General features: G+C 38.8%; 1 protein-coding gene across 1 annotated transcript in view; it reads left to right on the top strand.

Moving 5' to 3' along the window:
- Window positions 1-21184, top strand: part of mtcl1 (microtubule crosslinking factor 1) — an 82700-nt gene that overhangs the window by 26133 nt on the left and 35383 nt on the right. The window contains exon 6 of the mRNA XM_028594313.1: window positions 20808-20867. Within this exon, the coding sequence (XP_028450114.1) occupies window positions 20808-20867 (60 nt within the window). The remainder of the gene's footprint in view (window positions 1-20807; window positions 20868-21184) is intronic.

Genomic DNA, 21184 nt, shown 5'->3' with positions numbered 1-21184 from the left:
AGTGTTTCATCTTGTGAGGACAACCCTGAATTAACAGCAGCTCTCATTTGAATCAAAACTATGATGATGTAAGCACCACTGGTTACATCTCTAAATAATCCAAGTTCGGTCACATGTTCGGTGTCAGCCCACGGCACTCTGTGTCAAAAACTGCCTACCCCTGTTTATAGATAAAACCACAGTGTGTGTGTTTGTGTGTGTGGAGTCACTGAGGTCCACTGTAGTCTGATGAACTAAAAGAGTTCTTTAGATGTGGCAGGGGTCAGAGGCTGTCTGAGTCACAGAGGGTTGTCACCATGTTCTGGCCAACAGCAGCAGTGATACAGGGCTGCGTCAACAAAGACGTTTAGTACAAGAGACTAAAATGAGGATTCTGCAGGCTGTCTAGTTCAGAAGAATATCACATCCTTTGTCATGAAAAAGACATGGAAATCATACATTTTTTTGCTACTGAACGAAATGCGTCTGTTGGACCAAGTATTAAAAAAATTACCAATAGCCCAATCATTAGGAGGCACAAACACATCCTTAAATAAAAAATAAAAAAACTATACCAATACCACTGCTTGCTCATTAGGCTCCTAATAAGTTTAGAAAGATGTTTGCTACCATATAGCCAACTCTTCTTAGTTTGATCGGACAGTTCTTATACAGTGTCTTGTCTTTAAGCAACATTTAACATTTGAGAAGTTTGACTTCTTTTGTTAAACCTGTATTAATTGCAGTTTGTGAGTTGTTGTGACAGTATTAACTTTTCTTTATCTCTGTTTTGGTCTCCACCAACTCTTGAGGGACTCTGTTAAATGGTTAAATGCTCCACAATGTTCAGCAGCTAGTTTCTAGCTGTGTCTGTCATCTGGTGCTAAACAGGTAGCATACAGTTGGTTTTTAGAGCTTTTTGACCAACCAAAACAATGAGCTGAAAGATGCTAAAAGGCTCAGTAGAACTTAGGAGAGCTGCAGAGCTGGCGTTATCTACATCAAAGAGCACATAAGCTCCCTGAAAAAGTACAGAGTTGCTTGGTCAAGCTTGTAGTATCCCTTTGAGCATTGTGGAAGCATATAGACTCATGCTTTCATTTGAAGTGAAGCATGGTCGTTATTGAAGATGTGGAAGACTGAGGAGGCAGACAGATACTGGCACTCCCAGCTGTGTGGGGTTGTATGTTGCATGCAAGCATTAAATGATGACTTTAGCAATAAAGACAGATACCTGCCTACACAGCTTGTTACACTGCAAGGCAAGACTTAATCACAAGCCATGACACATGATCTAAGTGAATCTTATATCTTCTCCATCTCTTCTTCTTGCTTTCAATAGCTTTTCTTTTGAAAAATAATCCCCTCTTTCTGTCTTTCTCGTCTCTGCTATAGTATTAAACAATAAAAAAAAGTCTTATCCTGCCACTTCTCACTGAAAGGATCATTCATGGGTCACATAGGAATTGTGAGAGTATGATTATGACCCTAGGAAGAAGAACATAATCTAAATGTAAACGCTTACCGGTAAATCATGCAGATGTATAAAACTGAAATTAATATTTTACTTTCATTTTTGTAGACATGACTCATGAGCCATGTCCCAATTCTTCTTTGTTAGCATCACCAGTTTTTCCAATAATATAGAATTCCTGCTACACCAACAGGATTTGTGTAATCCCCACCATGAATAATAACAAATGTCAGAATGCTGTAAAATACAGATAAACCATGATACAGAATTACTTGCTTTAGGTTGCGTGTTAAACTGCATAAACACAGAAATTAATGATAAGTAAGTAAATAAGTGTTTTTTTTCTCATAACTTTATACATGCATATTGTCCACTGTTTATCTATTTAAAGTAAAAAACCTGAGTTGCAGGACAGAAATGTCTGTGAAAATGTCACTGAACATTATAGTGAATTTAAATACAAAGCGGTATTCTTTAATTTTGGGTTTTGTCTATAAAAATGTGTTTAACTTTTAAAGTTTAAAGTTTTTAGTAAATGGCATTTGATTGATTAAAATTTTGATTAAAACGTTGGGGAACTAGTGTCACTAAGTGTCAAATATTTAAAAATGCTTTTTTAAATGCTTTTTAAAATGCTTTGTAAGAAGGACATGGAAAGAGGGGACAAAACAAAGTGAATAAAAACATTTGCAAAAGTAGGATTAAAAATGTGTTATTTTTTATGATGTCAGATATAAAATCGAAAAAACAAACAATAGCTTGTATAGTGCAGTACATAGCACACAAAAAATACCAAACATTAAACATCTAACTCACCTAAAGATCCTACATTAGCATAAAGATAGAAAACAAATTTAAATTCCAAGGGCAGAATAAATCAGAGGTTTTGAAATATTAAGTTATTCAAAAATGTCAATCTGATTATTCTGATTATAGCTGTCTTCTTCTGTCTGCTTCCACTAAACTGATGGGAAAAAAATTGTAAGCCACCTTTTGAGGTTGTATACTTGCTTATTTTTTCATCAGTTCTTAAGCAAGGGGGTCAACTATGGCTGCAATCTCATTTATTCTTGCGATTCCTCCACAGCTTCAGAAACTCCACTTTAGCTGGTAGCTACGGACACAAACCCTTTGGTATGAACCTCCATCGAGGCTGATAAGAAGTCAGGTAACGACCCTCTAGATTACTGTGGGCCTCTGCTGCCACCCGAGCTCATAGTTCGTTATCTTTTACAATGTTCTGTGGTGGCTTGGTGGTCCGCTGGGCTTTGTTAATAACACAGTATTTCAAATACTTTATTGGCTCCCCTCCTACCATTTTCAAGCCACAAAAGACAGCATGTGTGCAGAGGCGAGGGATCCCTCCCCCTTATTACCAACCTATTGTGAACCTTTTGACACACAAGGGGACAGTGAAGTACTGGTGACGGAAAGTGGCGCGGGGGTGAGGATGACCTCATTATAAGCCAGCTGGATGGCCCTGCCGTCCACTTATTATCCGCTTATTACCATAGACACATACTTAATGATCACAGAGTTAAGTTACCATCGTCTTTAAAATGCTCTTTACTCATGCTAATTATGAATAGTAGATGATCTAAGAAATGGCTGCAGTGCCTAGCTAGATGCTTATCACGGGTTGAAGGATAATAAGCTGCAGATAAAGACTTAATTTTAAGCCCGGGAGCCATCTTGAGAAGGCGGTTTACTGACACAATCAGATATAGCACAGACTAAATAGGCTTATTGTTTTTTCATCTGTTCCACTGGCATTAGATTTGATCCAGTGAATTCAATTGTCTGATTGTCTTTGTGAATATCAAGGTATTTTCTATTTATACATTATCTATTATCATGACCACTGACTAACCTCTGTTTCTTATTGTTGAGAAATATGATATATCAGGTTTTGGATGCACAAACAAAGGTTTTGGTTCTTTAAAGGACGTGTGTGTAGGTTTTAGGGGGGTCTATTGGCATCGCTGTTACAAGAAAGTTAAAAAAAACAAACTATGAGGGTAAAAAACAAAACACGAGCACTTAACTGCCCAGGAGTTTGTGTCACAGTGGACTGTTTCCTGCAACAAGCTCCAGCACACAGCACAGTCCCTCGTTCTCTTTTCTTCCTCTCTCTCACTGTGAAATTAAGCAGCCTTCAAGTGTGGTCAGAAATGTCAAAATCATAAAAACGCTCTGACGGAAAATAATAATAGTGAAATATAACTTAGTGGGTTAAAATACACAACAGGACATAACACAAATTGGCCATTTAGGTGATACTCCCACATCTTGCTGAAAGCCTGAGCCTAAGGCAGTTGCATTTTACAAAGTTAGCAAATAGTAATGTAGTTTTCTATGGTGTCAAATTGTCAAAATGTTTCTACACATTACTTCTCACTAGGTTTTAGAAGGTTTTCCATTAAAGCCGCTGAAAACTTGGCTTCAAATCTTAAGTATTTCTCTACATCAGATATAGCATCATAGCTAACTTGCTAACCAGGTCAACACACATGTCGCTTAGGTCGGGAAGACCGCCATTCTTCAGGCAATATGAAGGAAGAGTCATTTGTCAAAACTGAGGAAAAGGTTGAAAATCAATCTGCTATGATTGCTGTGGAAAAAGGTTCTCCAACAGACTTCAATCTAGCGGCTACCAACCATCACTTTTATTCTATCATACTGATTAAATGTTTAATTCAATGTCACAACTCTAAGACTTTTTTTTCAGTACAATCAATCATTGGTTTTGGTAAGATTTGTTGATAGTTAAAACATATAAAAATATTAATTTGCTTTAAATAAGTGTCACTTTGAACAAATCGTTTGCCAAATGAAGTCAATTTAAAAGAAAAAAGAACCGCAGCTTTATGCTATAAGTCTCCTTTTGAAAGAGAAATGCTTAATCTTAGCTGTTCCAACTGGTTCAAGACATAAAAAAAAGAGCTGATCCATGTTACATGTCTGAGCCGGTGATATTTGCTATGACAGGAACAGCATGGGAAATGTAATATCTCTTTCCACTTGTGATTTGTCAGCATTATTTTTGCCGAGGGGGGGCTCCAGTCAAGTGTAACTCTCCCATCTTATCCATCTCCGCTGTACATCATGATGAGAGCAGAGCGACATTCGCCCTCGCCACATGGCTCTATGCACATTACACACCACTGGCACGCTGCCAGTCTGCCGTCCCATAATACTCGGTGGATCTGCTGAGGAGTTTGCAGGCAGATGACATGGCAGCTCTTCCCTCCTCCTGGCCTGTCTGAGCCACAGTGTCGTTTATAGCTTTTAGTGTTGCTCCACAAACGGGACGACTCTTGTGACACTTAGATTTGTTTGTTTTTTATAGTTACGGGTGTGAACTGTTGGGAGTGCAGGCGTTTTAGACTGGATGTGCTGTAGATGACCTCCAAACAGAGCAGTGAAGTGAATGCCTTTTACATATATTTATTTATTGAGGTTTTTTGTCACCTCTGTCTCCCTCGGGAAGCGTCCTGCTGAGTCTGCATGCTCTTTTATAGCACCGTCCTGCAGCTCATTCATAGTTACACTCATTCCCATGTGGGAGCTGCTCGCTACAGGCTCCTGGCTTCACCAATGGCTATGTGATAACTGTGGAGCGGGAATTGGGCTGCTCATTCATATTTCTTGTTTTCAGAGTAGATTTTATCCTTCTCTTACCTTTAACGCTTACCTTTTCCACATAGCTCTGTGTATGTATGCCAGTCAACCAAAAGTCCATTAATTCCAATGGGACCCTCTGTGATCTCCGATGTGTTTGCGAAACTGCTCCTTCCGGGGGGTTTTTCCGGTCCGGTATTTGCCTCGAACACGTTGAAAAATTTGTACTTTTGTGGAAGATTTCGGGCCAGAACGTATACTGTATACTTCCTGTGGAATTAGCTAATTAGCTCACAGGCTATTTCATTCAATTCAGTTGCTTGACTATGTTGATAGTCAAATTGTGTAATTAAAAGGAAATGAGTTCAGCTAGTTTAAAGGTCCCATGGCATGAAAATTTCACTTTATGAGGTTTTTTAACATTAATATGCATTCCCCCAGCCTGCCTATGGTCCCCCAGTGGCTAGAAATAGCGATAGTTGTAAACCGAGCCCTGGGTATCCTGCTCTGCCTTTGAGAAAATGAAAGCTCAGATGGGCCGATCTGGAATCTGCTCCTTATGAGGTCATAAGGAGCAAGGTTACCTCCCCTTTCTCTGCTTTGCCCGCCCAGAGAATTTGGCCCACCCATGAGAGAGAGACATCATGGCTTTCAAACGAGCAAAGTGGCAGTTGGTCAAGGCCACCCCCCCCTTTCTCCTCCTCAATAGCTACAGACACAGAAATGGCACATACTAAGGAAAGCTCATTGTGGGACTGGCTCTAGTGGCTGTAATTCTGCACCAATGCTGAATTTCAGGAAAGAGACTTCAGATACAGTATTAAGGAACCACTAAGGTCTATATAAAAGCATCCAAAGAGCACCATGTCATGGGACCTTTAATACATTGTGAATTTGAATGATGTTATTTTGCTAAACTATATCATTAGCATAGGCTACACCACCTAAATCGAAGTTAAATGAAAGTAGGGGAGTTAATTATCTGTCTCGGTAATGCTCCGTGTGCATATTCTATAACACTGGATAGCGAAAAACACGAAATAAAATTTTCTCCCATCTTTGCGTGGTGTTTCTATCCATTCGTATAGAGATACATTTCCTTGTGTACTCTGTACTATACTGAATTACGGACACAGAACCAAATTGTGTACTTTTCTTAACTGATATAAATTCAGCTTTTTATTCACTTGTTTAACTGTGAGCATGAATTCAATAAACTCAAACTCAGGGGCATATGCAGACACCAGGGACGCATGGTAGCTCTGTTAATACTATCTTGGAGGACACATTCCACACATGCGCAGTAGATCGCTACACTACCACTGGTAGCGGAGTGGCTGCGCGTAGTGCGTACATGCCCGGACAAGTCTGTGCAGTCACAAATAATTATCTGTTATCCACACAGAGCCTACGCGTACTGCAGCGTACACCCTCTGATGATGAAATTTACGTTGCGTAGACACTCACGCACTTGCAGTTGATTAGAAGATCAATACCACTGTCATGTTTATGCACTAAATATCTACAGCCAGGAGGCGATTAGCTTAGCTTAGTTTAGCTAAAGTCAAGTCAAGTTAAAAGATGGATACCGCTTTTCCGTCTAGAGATTGAGCCAGGAGGCGAGTAGCCTAAGCAGGGCAAAACAGCTATCCATCTTTTAACTTGACTCATGGCAAGAAAGCAAATGAGAAAACAAATTTCCAAACATGTCAGTCTATTTAACCTGCCAAAACCCACCTTAAAGATTTTAGTTTTAGTTTAGTTCCATGTGGGGATCTAAATGCTGCTACAGATGCTTTTCCATACTGTATTTTACAAAGTTCTACACTGCTCAATTTATAAGTATGTTTTTGACTTTTTTGCCATGAAAATAGTTAAATTGAAATATTTAAAATTATTATATGCTGTCACAATACAGGAAACCCACCTATGCAATACAGTAAACACTTTATAACAAAGATAATAAGAGCTGTTTGGAAATACTTCTTGTCTCAGGGCTGGAAATCAAAATGTACTTGCTCACTGATGTCGGTTCATCCCGCCTGACCGTCTCCTCATGTCTCTTTTATAACAGAAATATAAATCACCACTTCCCCCTTCTGGCCTCTAGCAGTTGGGGACCTGTCTCCCCACCACTGGTTGCCAGTTCTGCACTTGTCAACCCTCCACATCAGCGACAGGGCTAAATCGGGAGCAGCAGCTCACTGTTTATCATGGCTGCATCTAGTCTGTCACTTTGTTCTTTAAAGACACAGTGTTTGATTTAAATTTCAAGGCATCCCACAATCTAAGGATTTAATTTAATGTGATAACATATTGCATACAGATAAAAAAAATAATGAATGACAACACAAATATGGATTGGTTAGAGTAGTTGCAATCATTAGCATGTCCAGCTAATTATCATACTACATACAGTAACCAAGACTTACTTCCAAGGCCAAAGAGCTCATCATTAACTACCTGCATTAGCTTGTGGGGTGACAGGTTAAATTAAAAACAAAGTCCAGTTCATGACTAGCACAACAGATGTGTAATATTTCCCCTCGGATGCTATCGCAGTTTAGGTTAACATTAGCAGCCCTGTCCTGCTCTTTGTAGGGGAAGTTAATGCTCTAGCAAACATTACTCAAGACAGTTATGTTTTATATATACATCACTTAGCCTCACCCGTAAAACATGTTTTCTTGTAACGCTAAAAGTAAAAATATACAGTTTGAAAATGCAAACAATGTAAGCAGCCAAAACATTGTTAGAACAAAATAAGTCTGATCTTACATTTTTTTATTATCATACTTATAGGACTTTCATGTATGTAGCAATCAAGAGCAAATAAAAGATCCATTTTACAGGATCTCATTTTAAAACAAAAGGATGGTAAATATGCCATTGTTATCTTTGTAGTGTATACAGTATATAAGTGCATATGTGCTGTTCGAGAACAAAAAGCTCAACAGCCTTAGCGAACCGTTAATTGTGATGTATCAAGTGGTTGACTGACTGACAACATCTTTAAATAAAACTGTGCCAGAGTCAAGGTGTTTTTTCCTTGGATTTTTAGCAAATTAAGTTTAAGTTGAATTGTTTGTGTACATCAAGAGCAGTACATGTTGATGTCATTGTAAAACTTCAAATGTAACTATATCCATAACACAGAATCAATTTTTCAGTTCTCTGTGTTAAAGAATCTCCTTGTCTCAGTCCATCTATTCTCAGGTCAGATTTTTCGATTTGCCTCTCTCAAACCATCCATTACTATGGCAGCCAGTGATCGGCAGCCCAGCCAGGCAATGGGTCATTAATTACTGTGAGAAGATTTCCTGGCTTTACTACTCTTCACAAGGCAACCGAACAGTGTAGCTTCTGACTGTGAGCCATCAGAGACATCTTTACTGTTAATTATTAGAAGTTCAGAAGCATTTGTTTTTAATTAAAGCATGTTTTTCTTCGGAATAATATAGAGAAGACTAGTTACTTGGTATTACAGTACACACTTTATCCTGTAAGACTACGTGTGCTAAAGTATGTATAAAGAAACAAGTAAACACAAGTGAGAATTGTAAATGTCAGCTAATCTAATAGATCAGGCAGGCTTCTGGTGCACAGAATACTGTGCTTTATCTGACTTTTATCTAACCTTTTCTTGTTTCTTGTGAAAAAACAGGATACCTCATCAGGCTTCCAAAAAGTATTCAAATGAAACACTCTGAGAAGGAAGGAGACATAACCCCTTCGCTAGATAATAATCAGCAAAAAAATGATTATGAGAACACTGGGATTTTTGTGTGTAGACTGATGTGTGTACAGGTCACACACTCCTGAGGCTGATATAAGAGGACTCTACGTGCCCTTCCTCTTATCTGTCTCCACCTAATCTAGTTTGACAAAGATAACACAGAAGCTTCACTGCCTCTCTTTTTGCTTGATTTAATCCCCGTTTTCTACTGCTGATCATTAAAGAGTCCCACATTTATCACTAAAGCACTGTGATACAGAGCTAGCTGTTTCGTTCCTCATCATTTGTTTCTTTTGCTTAAATGCAGATTGTGCAGATTACTTTACTGTTACACACACTGGGCAGAGCTTTAGTGAAAATGGCCGAATAAAAATGTATCTGTGTGTCATGAAGGGACCTTAAGGTGGAGCTGGTTGTAATTATACATATCAGAGAAGCTAAACCTGCTAATGGGAGCGCTCGCTGAAGTGTAGCTTCTCCTCTCTCCTGCCCTCTCCTTACCGTGGGATCTGCCGATTCAGCACTACACACTCGAGCCATTTGAGAACCAGTTTGACGGCAAATGTTTCATGCATGCAATGCATGCATGCAACACACACACACACGCATGCACAATGACTAATCACAAGGCTTGTGTTACACTGTTAAACCTGATTCACTGTTGAGGAAAACAGTTTAGTCTTTATCCTCTAATTGAGAACATTGCTAATTATTATTAGCAGCTAATTACCGTATCCTGTTGTTTTATTTCGAATCAGAATGAAACAACACTGCTCCGTTCTGTACATCGGATTAGTAGAAAAACTCCTGGTTCATTTCTTACTATTTATTTCACCTAAACATTGTCTGTATCTTGTGTCTTTAGTTTGCGCCAGTTGGCACACTGGCATCGTGTTTTCTGCAAGCTGCTTGCCAGTCTGTGGGGTTGTTGAGGGAGATTTGTAAAGCGTGAGTGAAAGCAGTGTGACACGCCCCATAAAAGCTCCATTGTGCTACTCTTTAATGCATGTCGGCTCTCACACTGAGGTCAGGGCCGGCTTAGTGAAGAGGAACAGTATGGGAGTGACCCTCCGCTGCTCACATGCAACCTCCAGCAGACACACATATTGGCTTTCAAAAACATTAAATTATACACACACAAACACACACACACACACAGGCAGGCATATTGTGCGCATGTTGCAGCACAGGATGCTGTATAACCTATGCATGTCAGCATCGGTCGCTATTACGGCCAGTGTTGGCCATGTTTTCTCAATCTGCTAAATGGCCTACAGGTCTCTAGAATATCAGCACTGTTGACATCTCATATAACACCTGTTAATTGTGACAGGTTTATTGCAACAGCAGCAACAAGCTTTTTTGTATGTTACAATGCAAATGTGGTCTTTAACTGTTTTTATGTCCGTCAGCATGATTAGGTAGTGCTTTTTTCCTCTCTTTGTCTGTTATCAAGATAGCTTGAGAAGTTATAATTCATCTTGTTTGAAATATGGTTGACAAAAAGTTCTTAGTCCAATAATCAGTTAATTCGATTTATGCGATGATACGGTTCACAGAGTTCCCGTATTACACAATTATCACATTTCAGCCATAAATATTATGCTGCATTCAAGGACTGGAAGAAGGGTCTTACAGGACTACTAAACCAGCAGCTAAATATTGTTTAATTCTCAAACATATACATTTTATCAGAAATTAACCTGAACAAAAAATTATAAAAAGGTTTGGGTGCAGCTTTGTTGCAAAGTGTTCAACATTGCAGGTTTGTGCGCTACAGAAGGTGCTTTAAGGATGCATTAAGTTTAAGTTTTGCAGTAAGTTAAGTAAATCTTAAAAAACACAACCCCGCACATTTACCATAGTAGGAAACACTCTCCACACTCTGGTATTGAGAAATGTTGATCTAAATGGAATTTGTAAACAGACTGTAGAATGCAGAAAGAGTTAGTTTAATGGTCTAACTACTGAATGATGATTTTCACTGTTCCCACTCGACTCGAAAATCATTGAATGTTTTTGTGATTTGAAAAATGAAATAACATTATGAGGGGTTTTAAAAATAAATGGCCTTGAAAATAGAATAAAATGAAAATATATTTAGCAACCAAAGTCACCAAAAAGCTTCAACTTTCTGCTTCCCTTCAAAAATGGGCACTTCAGTTACTGCAAGTCACACTGTGATGGATATTTGTCCTTATATGGAAGCAGTTAAAATATAGCTATTATGTCTTTACTTAGAGCAGCATTACACAACCTACAGACACAGAGCAATGTTATCAGTCATGTGGAGTCAAATGTAAGTCCAATATTGACTCTCCTTTTTAGCTCTGTTTTGGTCTCCACCAACTCCTGAGGGAAATATATGGCTCTTTAGCTGCCCAAATGCTCCTGTGTGTTCACCAGCTAGGTGCTCACTTTGTTTGTCTGCCATTTGACGCTGGGTAAATTACAGTAGGTAGGAGCAAGTAAAGTACAGTGGGTTGATCATTTTCACTCAAAAATATGACGCCAATAAGAGCGGTGAGAGTAAATCAAAACAATACAATTGTGGGCCGAAAAACTAAAACAATGAGCTCAGAAAATGTTTTAAAGCTATGCAGAGATACATAGAGCTATGTAGACCTCTCTCACATTACGTCATTTGATCCATTGGTAAAAAACATGAATTAGTGGCAGGCAAGGCAGCTTTATTTGTATAGCACATTTCAGCAACAGGGCAATTCAAAGTGCTTTACATAAAACATTAAAGAGCAGTTAGAAAACAATTAAAAAACAATAATAAACAAATTAAAAACATTAAAAAACAAGAATAAAATTGATAGTGCAGTATAAGAATAAAAGTTACAGTGCAGTATAAGAAATTAAAGTTAATAAAATTGATTATTTAAAGAAAAGCAACATCAAAAAGATAGGTCTTTAGCTTAGATTTAAAAGAACTGAGAGTTGCAGCGTACCTACAGGTTTCTGGGAGTTTGTTCCAGATATGTGGAGCATAAAAACTGAACGCTGCTTCCTCCTGTTTAGTTTTGACTCTGGGGACAACAAGTAGACCTGTCCCAGACGACCTGAGAGGTCTGGGTGGGTCATAGTGTAGCAGCAGATCAGAAATGTATTTTGGCCCTAAACCGTTTAGTGATTTATAAACCAGCAAAAGTATTTTGAAATCAATTCTTTGAGGCACTGCAAGCCAGTGTAGAGACTTCAGTACTGGAGTGATGTGATCCACTTTCTTGGTTTTAGTGAGTTCTCGAGCAGCAGCGTTCTGAATCAGCTGCAGCTGTCTAATTGATTTTTTAGGGAGATTTGTAAAGACACCGTTACAGTAGTCAAGTCTACTGAAGATAAAAGCATGGACAAGTTTTTCCAGATCCTGCTGAGACATAAGCCCTTTAACCCTTGATATATTTTTAAGGTGATAATAGGCTGATTTTTTAATTATGTTTATGTGGCTTTTAAAATTTAGGTCTGAGTCCATGACTACACCAAGATTTCTTGCTTTGTCTGTTGTTTTTAACATTGTCGTTTGAAGCTGAGCACTGACTTTCAATCGTTCCTCTTTTGCTCCAAAAACAACCACCTGTTTTTTCTTCATTTAATTTAAGAAAGTTCTGGCACATCCAGTCATTAATCTGTTCAATGCACATATTTAATTGTTGTAATGGGCTATAGTTCCCTGGCGATAAGGTTATGTAAATTTGCAGCTTAAGATCATCCACAAAGGACCTATGCGATGTCTAATTTTGACCAGTGGGGTGCTTTATGCCAAAACATGCCCATTTTCAATTTCACCAAGTAAAAATTGTGTAATATCCTTACATTTGATGTGTGGGATGTCTGATGTGAAGTCCCATGCCAGGCATACTCTCCAAAGCTCTGCTTCTGCATTCAAAATCGTAATTCTCTTGATTCTAACAATAAGGATTTCACATTCACCACAGAGGTGGAAAGCAATCTCTGGGCAGCTATTGATGTCAAGATGCAGGAGCCAGAATCTGTTTACAAGATTCCCATATCCGCTGGGGATGGCCTGACATTGGAATGACCTCAGAGAGTGCTGCATTTAACCTGTCTCGCTGCCAAACATATGCACACACTGGCAGATGTATATAAGCCCACAACAGCTCAGCTTCGTACACACATGCAGAAGGACAAACAAGCAGGCACGCAGTGACTGCAAAAGCACAAAAACATGCACCCACCCATTCTTAGACACATGTGGGGAGACTGATGACTGCAGATATACACGCATGTGCACACAAACACACGTGTACACACCGGCTGAGCAGCGCACTCTACTGGATTACTTTAATTCAGTTAGCATTGATTGGTTTAGGGCTTTTTGAAATATCACTGCCACATCTATTTGATGTAGCCTCTGTGTATGGGGTTTGTGCACCATTTTCAACATCAAATTGAATTCCAATGGGTTGCATGGTTCATAATTGGCTGATGGAGTATATCCAGATGCAGTATATTTAGACTGTATTGGCCTACTGCAGGTGCTACTAGCCAAAGATTGATTCTCCTTATAAAAATACACACAGCGCCGTAAATCATGGTGTAGCAGGAGTTTTAAAATATATCACTTGTCCAGCCGAATGTGTCCTTGGATGGAGAAAAAATTAAATTAAATGATAAAATGAGAGCATGTGACACTTGTACGCATTCATTTCAGTGTGTGTGTGTGTGTGTGTGTAGTATTAATTAATTTATTGAAACGGATTACATTCCAGATTGAGCGCTCATTCATCCAGATCTCACTAATATAATCTGCCTCTAAACATTTCATAGCGACTTATCTCTCTGAGCTCTCCCGCCGGGTGAGTAATATCTATTCTGTTGTGCTGGAGTCTTAGGCTTCTCTGTCAGTGCTGAGAAGGGGTTTATCTGCATCCAGCGGCCCGTCGCAGCTCCTTTTGTGCTCCACTCGCCCCAGCCCTCCATCCCACCTTATGCTGGTCACACCACACTTCGGTTAAATCCCATTACCAGAGCCAGACGCCTCTCTCTTTTGGATGTATTGCTCTCTCTGCACTGTTATGGTCTTTGAGCAAAATCATAAATAGGCCAAGCTGTTGAGTACAGATGCTGCCGAAAATACACTCGCTGTGTTCCTATTTTCACTCACACTCCACCCTCAAAATATTTCTTACTCCCCACATTGGGATTTTGTTGGTGATGTCACTGTGCGATGTCATCCAGTACTTGTTCCAAAAAGGCCTCAGTGTCTTACGCAAACAGGCGTGTCGGAGTACACAATATTCTCCTTTTCCTTTGTGAACGCAGCAGTCTTTCAAAGATTATGTAGGGAGATTGTAGCAGCAGCAGCAGCAGCATGTCTCTGCTTTTCAGCAGCAGAGCTTCACCGAGCAAATGTTACCTATTGAACAATGTGCTTCTACTCATCTGTTGTATATATATTCCCCGGAGTGACACTAATGGATGCCAAAAATCAGTTCCACACCTACAAACACACACTGTAATACCGTAATTTACACTTCACTTATTTTAGTGCAGAGTAGAGCAACGCTGGAGGTAATTGTTGGACACACTGTCACACGTATCATGCACATTCCTTGTGTCAACATCTGAATGCTTTACTTTTACATACACACACACACGTACGTACGTAACTGGCTTTGTTGGGACCTTTAACTGATCTTCAAGCTTTAACACCAAACTCAAATCTGAACCCTCATCCTGACATAATAATAATAATGATGATGATTAATAATAATAATAATGATTCCTTAACCTAAACCCACCTCTACTAACCTTTTACCTAAAGACAAATCCTGAGCCTGAATTTACCTTTAATTCAAACTACTGTAAATTCAAACAACATCCTAATTCAGATTTTAACCCTAAATGTTATTCTTTAGGTTGCATTTACACTGACTAGAATATAATAATATACTGTGTTAAAAAACTGCAGTCTCAACAGTCATTTTAATGAGGTTACTGCACTAGTACAGAGGAGTCAGCAAAAAAAGCTTAACTATTGTTGCATAGCAAGATGCTATCCAGTAATGCACTGTGTTGCTCAATCAAGAGCAAAATAGTGAGTGCAATTCAACTTATTACTTTGCAGGTGTCTAGATAGAAGAAGAAATTATAGGAACTGTGATACAGGTTTTAAAAACCTGTATTCATAGTATTCTTTACCACCGTACAGTGTTTTTGCATCGACAAACCTTTAAAATCAATCAAACTGGGCATCCTCGATTGTATTTCTCACCGGTACCTGTAGCAATAAGCCTCCACCATACAGCCTGCTGTATTTTTTGGGTCATTTTATGCCTTTTTATAGTTGACGGTAGAGAGATCACAGAAGGGGGAAAGCGAGATAGGGAACAACATACTGTACAACAAAGATCCCTGGCTGGACTTAAACCAGAGAAGGTTGCCCAGTTTGAATGAGTTTAATAAGGTTTATTGATGCAAAAACACTGCACAGTGGTAAAGAATACTTTTTTATATTAATGAACGTTCAAGCCATTGCCAAATGAGTTGATACAAAGCTATCAGCTCCACAAAAGTCTCTCTGTATTTCTCAGTATGGCTATGTTCAGAAAACTGTGTCGTCTGGCGACTTTCGCGCAGAAAATCGAGCGAAGATAATTACCTCTTCTGAAAGACAGAAACTACGCACTATAGCTTTAAATCTACCTCAACCTCAACTTTAAACTTAATCAAATCTTAAGTCTCATCTTAACCCTCATCCATAATGAGACCTTTGAAGATGTTTTCGGTGGCTATAATGACCTCACTAACTCAAACTGTCTTTCAGAAGGATAGAACCATGCAAACCATTAGTGACCCCCCCTCCATTTCAGATGTCCGTCACGGGTCACATGTTGACGGGATGTGAAAGAACAGAGGAGAAAAGAAAAAGAGGAGGTGGGGAGGGCTCCAAAAGAAATGGGGAGTCCAAGAAGGAGGTACAGGAGAAGGCCAGATAAATACAGACCGTCAGTCATTCAGTTGGGGCCCACATTGCCTGGTTCATTCAGTCAGCAGGGTAAAGACTGTGTAACTACAATCTGCTAATCCTGCAGGCTGGCAGAGGCCCAGGGGAGTAAAACCAGCCGCACCAGTACTACAGGCAGCTCCCACACCAGCTGGAGCTGCCTGCCAGCCTACATGACTGCACGACTGACTGCCACTAACCCGTGCTAACAGGCTTGTGAGAGCAGTGCATTCAGATGATGATGAAGAGGGATGTTTGTGCCTCTGTGCTTTTTTGGTGTGCATGAGTGCAATTGTGTGTTAAAGTGGAAAAAATACGGTCACACAAAGAACAAGGAAGTGTGTGCGTGTGCGTGTGTGTGTGGGTGTGTATAAAATGTCAGACAATAGTGCAAAATGCCCATCATAATTTCCCAGAGCCTTTACTTCTTTTCTCTTAGTCCAAAATCCAGAGTAATCAGTTTCCTATTTTATAGAATAGAAAAAAGCAGCATCCTCACATTTTAAAAGCTGGAAGCAGCAAATAATTGTCATTTTTGATTGAAAGTGGCTAAAATAATCAGTTAACTTAAAAATGTATTAATTGACAATCGATTAAGCACTGTTGACAACATCTCAATATTATCGCATATATTATATCATGATGATATTCTGTTGTGAATTATCCAATGCAAAATGAAATTAAAAACTAACAAATTAGTTATTTCAATTATAGGTATAATATAAGTAATATATAAATTATAGTTCTTTAAAAAAAGAAAAAAAAAACGGAAATCAAAATCAGCCAAGAAATATGTAATCTCTATGCAGGCTGAGGTTTAGTGTTTAGCTTTAATGCACTTCAGTATGGAAAGATATACCATCTGTTACAGGGATCAAACCTGTAACCCTGCAGTTATAACCTCTCTGTTGCACTCCTCTTTGTATCTCCTATTTCCCTTTTTATGTGATCTCGCTTGGTGAAATGCTAATCTTATTGATCGTCTACACTGTGATTAGGTTTGTGGTGTATGAACTCTTGTGTGCATTTACATTATTTCCCAGTAGCATTACTGACAAGTTCCAGCAGCTTGCTTTCAACCACTGGTCCTGAAAATACTTTTGCTAAGTGATTGACAATACAAGTTCAACTATATCAGTGTGCTTCTGTCATTTTTAAAAGTATCAGCCACATTATAGCTCATGACTCAATGACATTTTGACTTACAAAGCCATGAATACAGCATCAGTCAGTCACTGAAATAGACTTCTCTCATTAACATGCCCCACTTGAAGGTACTTTTAATACAGGGTTATAGCTTTCAGTAAAAAGCTCACAGCATGCAACTATAGTTTGTCTAAGTCCATGAACATGTTCTGTTATTATATATTATTTGAAATGCAGTGAATGAATTAAAAGGTCAGACTGAGGTTAACTCAATTGCTTTTTTTAGGTAATTGGCTCCGACAAACTATTTGATCAGTGTTCTTTTGCTCTCTGATCACACAGTTGTTTCTCCAAGCCTCAAATTGACTTCTGTGTAGAGTAAACAGGGATCCCTGGTTGTAGCGGGCTGGAATCTTTGCACAAGATGCTGTCTAATCTGCTGTCTCCCGAGAGAGATTAGCTCTGTCACCAGGGCTGAGAATTAAACCACGACTGGTGTTGGAGATAGTGACACAGACATAAAGCTGAGACTGGTCGGGGGGGTAAACCATGAATTACAGTCTGTCATCATCAAATAAAAACAATTATAGTCTTGTATAGGATTCCCAGGGATGAAATAGGTTATATGAACCAATCTGTGCATTAGTGGAGTTTGCCATGAGGTGTGTCATCGCTCTCAGTCATTTTGACGTGGACACCCTGAACATTTTAACTTGCGAGTTAAATATGGGATTAAACACATCTGTGTACTTTCTTTTGAAGGGAAAACCAGACAGTGTAACTGTGTGAATGTGACAGTTCGTCGTAAATGAGAATAATTTGTTCTCAGTCGGCTTACCTGGATAAATAAAGATTAAATGAATTAAAAAAATTAAAACAAAATTGGCCCAAAAAAACTATCAACTTTACTGCATTAGGATCTGCCTTTGATTAAAGTGATGGTTCAGAGTAATTTCACCCTAGGGTCCTTTGCAGCATGACTTTGAGCCAAACACCCCCCCAGAAGCTTTTTTCAGCTGGGTCGAACATTGGGAGAGTTAGCGTAGAGTAGCGTTATCAGCTGAATAGCTTAGCGCAGGGGCTAATGGACCCACGTTTGTATCTCGTAAATGACTACACTAATAATGCCCAAAATGATACCAAACTTCTACACTAGTATAAATAGGTTATTTACTCATAAAACGATGGATTGGAAAGTTTGTAAGTACACCAGAAGTGTATTTAAAGAACACTTGCCTGCTGGCTTCTGCTCTCTGCTGTTGTTGCTGCTGCCGGCAGTAAGACGAGTGCTTAGGGACGTCTACAAATTACAACACCGAAAAGAGATGCAACAAAAATATTTATTAGATACATCACTGGATCCATTAGCCCCTGCACTAAGCTATTCAGCTGATAACGCTACTCTACGCTAACTCTCCCAATGTTCGACCCAGGTGAAAAAAGCTTCTGGGGGGGTGTTTGGCTCGAGGTCATGGTGCAAAGGACCCTAGGGTGAAATTACTCCGAACCATCACTTTAAGTGTGGATCAGTTACATGTTAATGAAAGGCAAATTATAAAACATGGATCACCAAAGCATTAGCACTAATAACACTAAGGTCTTTTGAGCAGCAAAAGAAAGCTATCTTCAGCCTTCACTACAGTGGACATTTATCATAAAAAAATCCAAGATAAAATGTGTCACAGAACTGGAAAAAAACAAGAGGCATGAATCTCTTTCTGTAACTCTGCCCACACTATGGTTATTTTCATGTTTGGTTTCTAAGTGGGCGCTCCCTTCCTGTCGAAGAGCCAGCGACTGAGACAAGGTCCGTTCCTGCTCCGGGCAAAACAGGTCCCCCCTCACACTTTCCATCCGTCTGGCCATGAATGATTCACACTGTCCTACTGGTCTATTTTGGTTGGCAACAGATCTTGTACAGTGAAGAGTTTGCTTTATACAAAGTAAAAATTTAAAAGAGAAGAAGAGCATTGTATCCTTAAACAGCAGCAGCTGAAACACTGATGAGTTATATACTGTTCACTGACTGAGGTCATTCATCCCTCAAAAGTCACAATCTTACGAGGAAGATCAGCAACATTTCCATAACAGTTTAAACATGAAACAAACCTGAATTGAATGCTGTCACATTAACAGATCAGCAAGTATGATGTTTTTATGCATAGTGTGCAAACCAATCACAATGTTATCAAAATCATAGGGCCTTTTTGAAGTTCAGTATTATTTAAGGGATTCTCTGGGTTTTGCCAATCATTTTAGAGCTGAGTTTAAAAATCAGTTTTGTTCCTTTTGGTCATAACAAGCAAAGAAATTAAAGTTTAAATACTTTAAATGAGAGAAATATAAAAACGTTATCAATATTCTCTGATCTACTTCAAGGGAGAATAACAATTTTGATAATTATTAGTTTTTAAGGTCATTTATTAACCAAAAGGCCAATTTTCACTGTTTACAAATATATTATGTTTAAACAATGTTTATACATAATATCAATATTTAGACTGTTGGTCGGACAAAAAGACATTTAAATATGTCACCTTTAGGCTCTTGTAGTTTGACATAGTTTTCACTTTTTTTTTTACACATTTTATATTATAGACAAGACAATTAATCAAAATGATTATATAAAAAATGATTGTTCGCTGTAGCCTAAGCGAAACGATCACAAAGCATTTGTATAGTACATTGCAATTTGATTGCGACCCTGAGATTGGATATATTACTATCAAGTTATGCCTTCTAGAAAGGAGCCCAGCTTAACTGATCACCAGAACCTTTAAATAACTCTGCCATGGCAGCAATCTGAACCTGGAAAAAAAGGTTCACACTTGAAAGCTCTGCACTCTGCATTTATAGAGGGGAATTATTTCTCTCCCTCACTTTCCTCCTCTCTTCTAACTCCTTTCATGTCTCTCATCTTGACTCTGTCTCTGTCAGTTCTGCAGCCGATGGTGAAAGGACTTGATAAAAAATGATTGATTTTATTAGACTCTCTAAGACTAAGCTGGAGTGCAGAGGACCCTGTTTTATCCGGGCTTTGCGTGCGATGCCTAGTATTAGCTACAGGACAGATTTCCCCACTGGACAGACAGATGTTTCCCCCCCTCTGAGCGTTGTCGAAGCGCCATGTGTCACTGAACCTGAGCCGGGATAAGACGTCTGTCATACAGAGCTCTGAATAGGATCTAAAGCACCCTGGTGCATCATACATATATGAAAAGGCACGATAGAATAGCCTCATCATTTGTACCCTGACGTTTTTCTGGACTTGATGCTGAGGGTTTTACTTTACATCATGCAAATCATACAAAGTGCCCCTCCACTCCCTCACAGTAAGACTAACATTGTAACCAGATGTTGGCCTCTGATACAGGCTATTACCATTACTACGTGCATAAATCAATCAGTTATGTCATATGAGTTGCAATTTGCCTTAGAGTAAATACTTCGTCATTAGACTTAGCTTTGACCTGATGATGGAAATGTTATGTAATATATCCATGTAGATTAATGTTCTTCTGGACTTTTGCAGAGTCTGCTTCACATTAGGCGAGTCGGCGTACATGTTAGCAAACATATTTTTTCCACTGCATTTATGTTATGCGGTACCGTCATTACTATGATTGTTAGTTATTGCGCATGTCTGTATAAACACTAGCATTGTGATCTATCGAAATATCAATAGCATCTTAAAACTGCAGAGATCCTCACTATTGAATTCACAAAGCCTCTTGTATTGCTTTTATCAGTGTGCTGTGTGTTAGTTTATGTTATTTTCTGTTTCCCTTGCAGCACCACTGAATGTTGGAAGAATATTTTAACGGTGTATATGATTACATGTTTTACATCTTTCTTCCTTCTTCCTCCTTCTTTTACAGACTGTACTGAGGAGACGAGGTAGCAGGGAAACATTTAAAGACAAGAAGTCCACGACTCAGGTAAATCAATTCTAAAAATATTATTCTGTCCCTTTCCTTTAAATTCAAAATTCTAACAAATGAAATGCCATAGGCATTAAACGATAAGCTTTGTGATCTATATTTTTCTTATTGTCAACAAATCCCATGTAAAGACCAAAACCAACAATGAATTGATCCAATTAACTAAGTATTGCCTGTGTAGCCAAACTTCTACAATACTGTATATACAGTACAGGCCAAAAGTTTGGACACACCTTCTCATTCAATGCATTTTTTTTATTTATTTTCATGACTATTTACATTGTAGATTCTCACTGAAGGCATCAAAACTATGA

Source organism: Perca flavescens, chromosome 12, assembly GCF_004354835.1.
Source record: "Perca flavescens isolate YP-PL-M2 chromosome 12, PFLA_1.0, whole genome shotgun sequence".
Lineage (NCBI taxonomy): Eukaryota > Metazoa > Chordata > Actinopteri > Perciformes > Percidae > Perca > Perca flavescens.
This window is presented reverse-complemented; position numbering and strand designations above follow the sequence as displayed.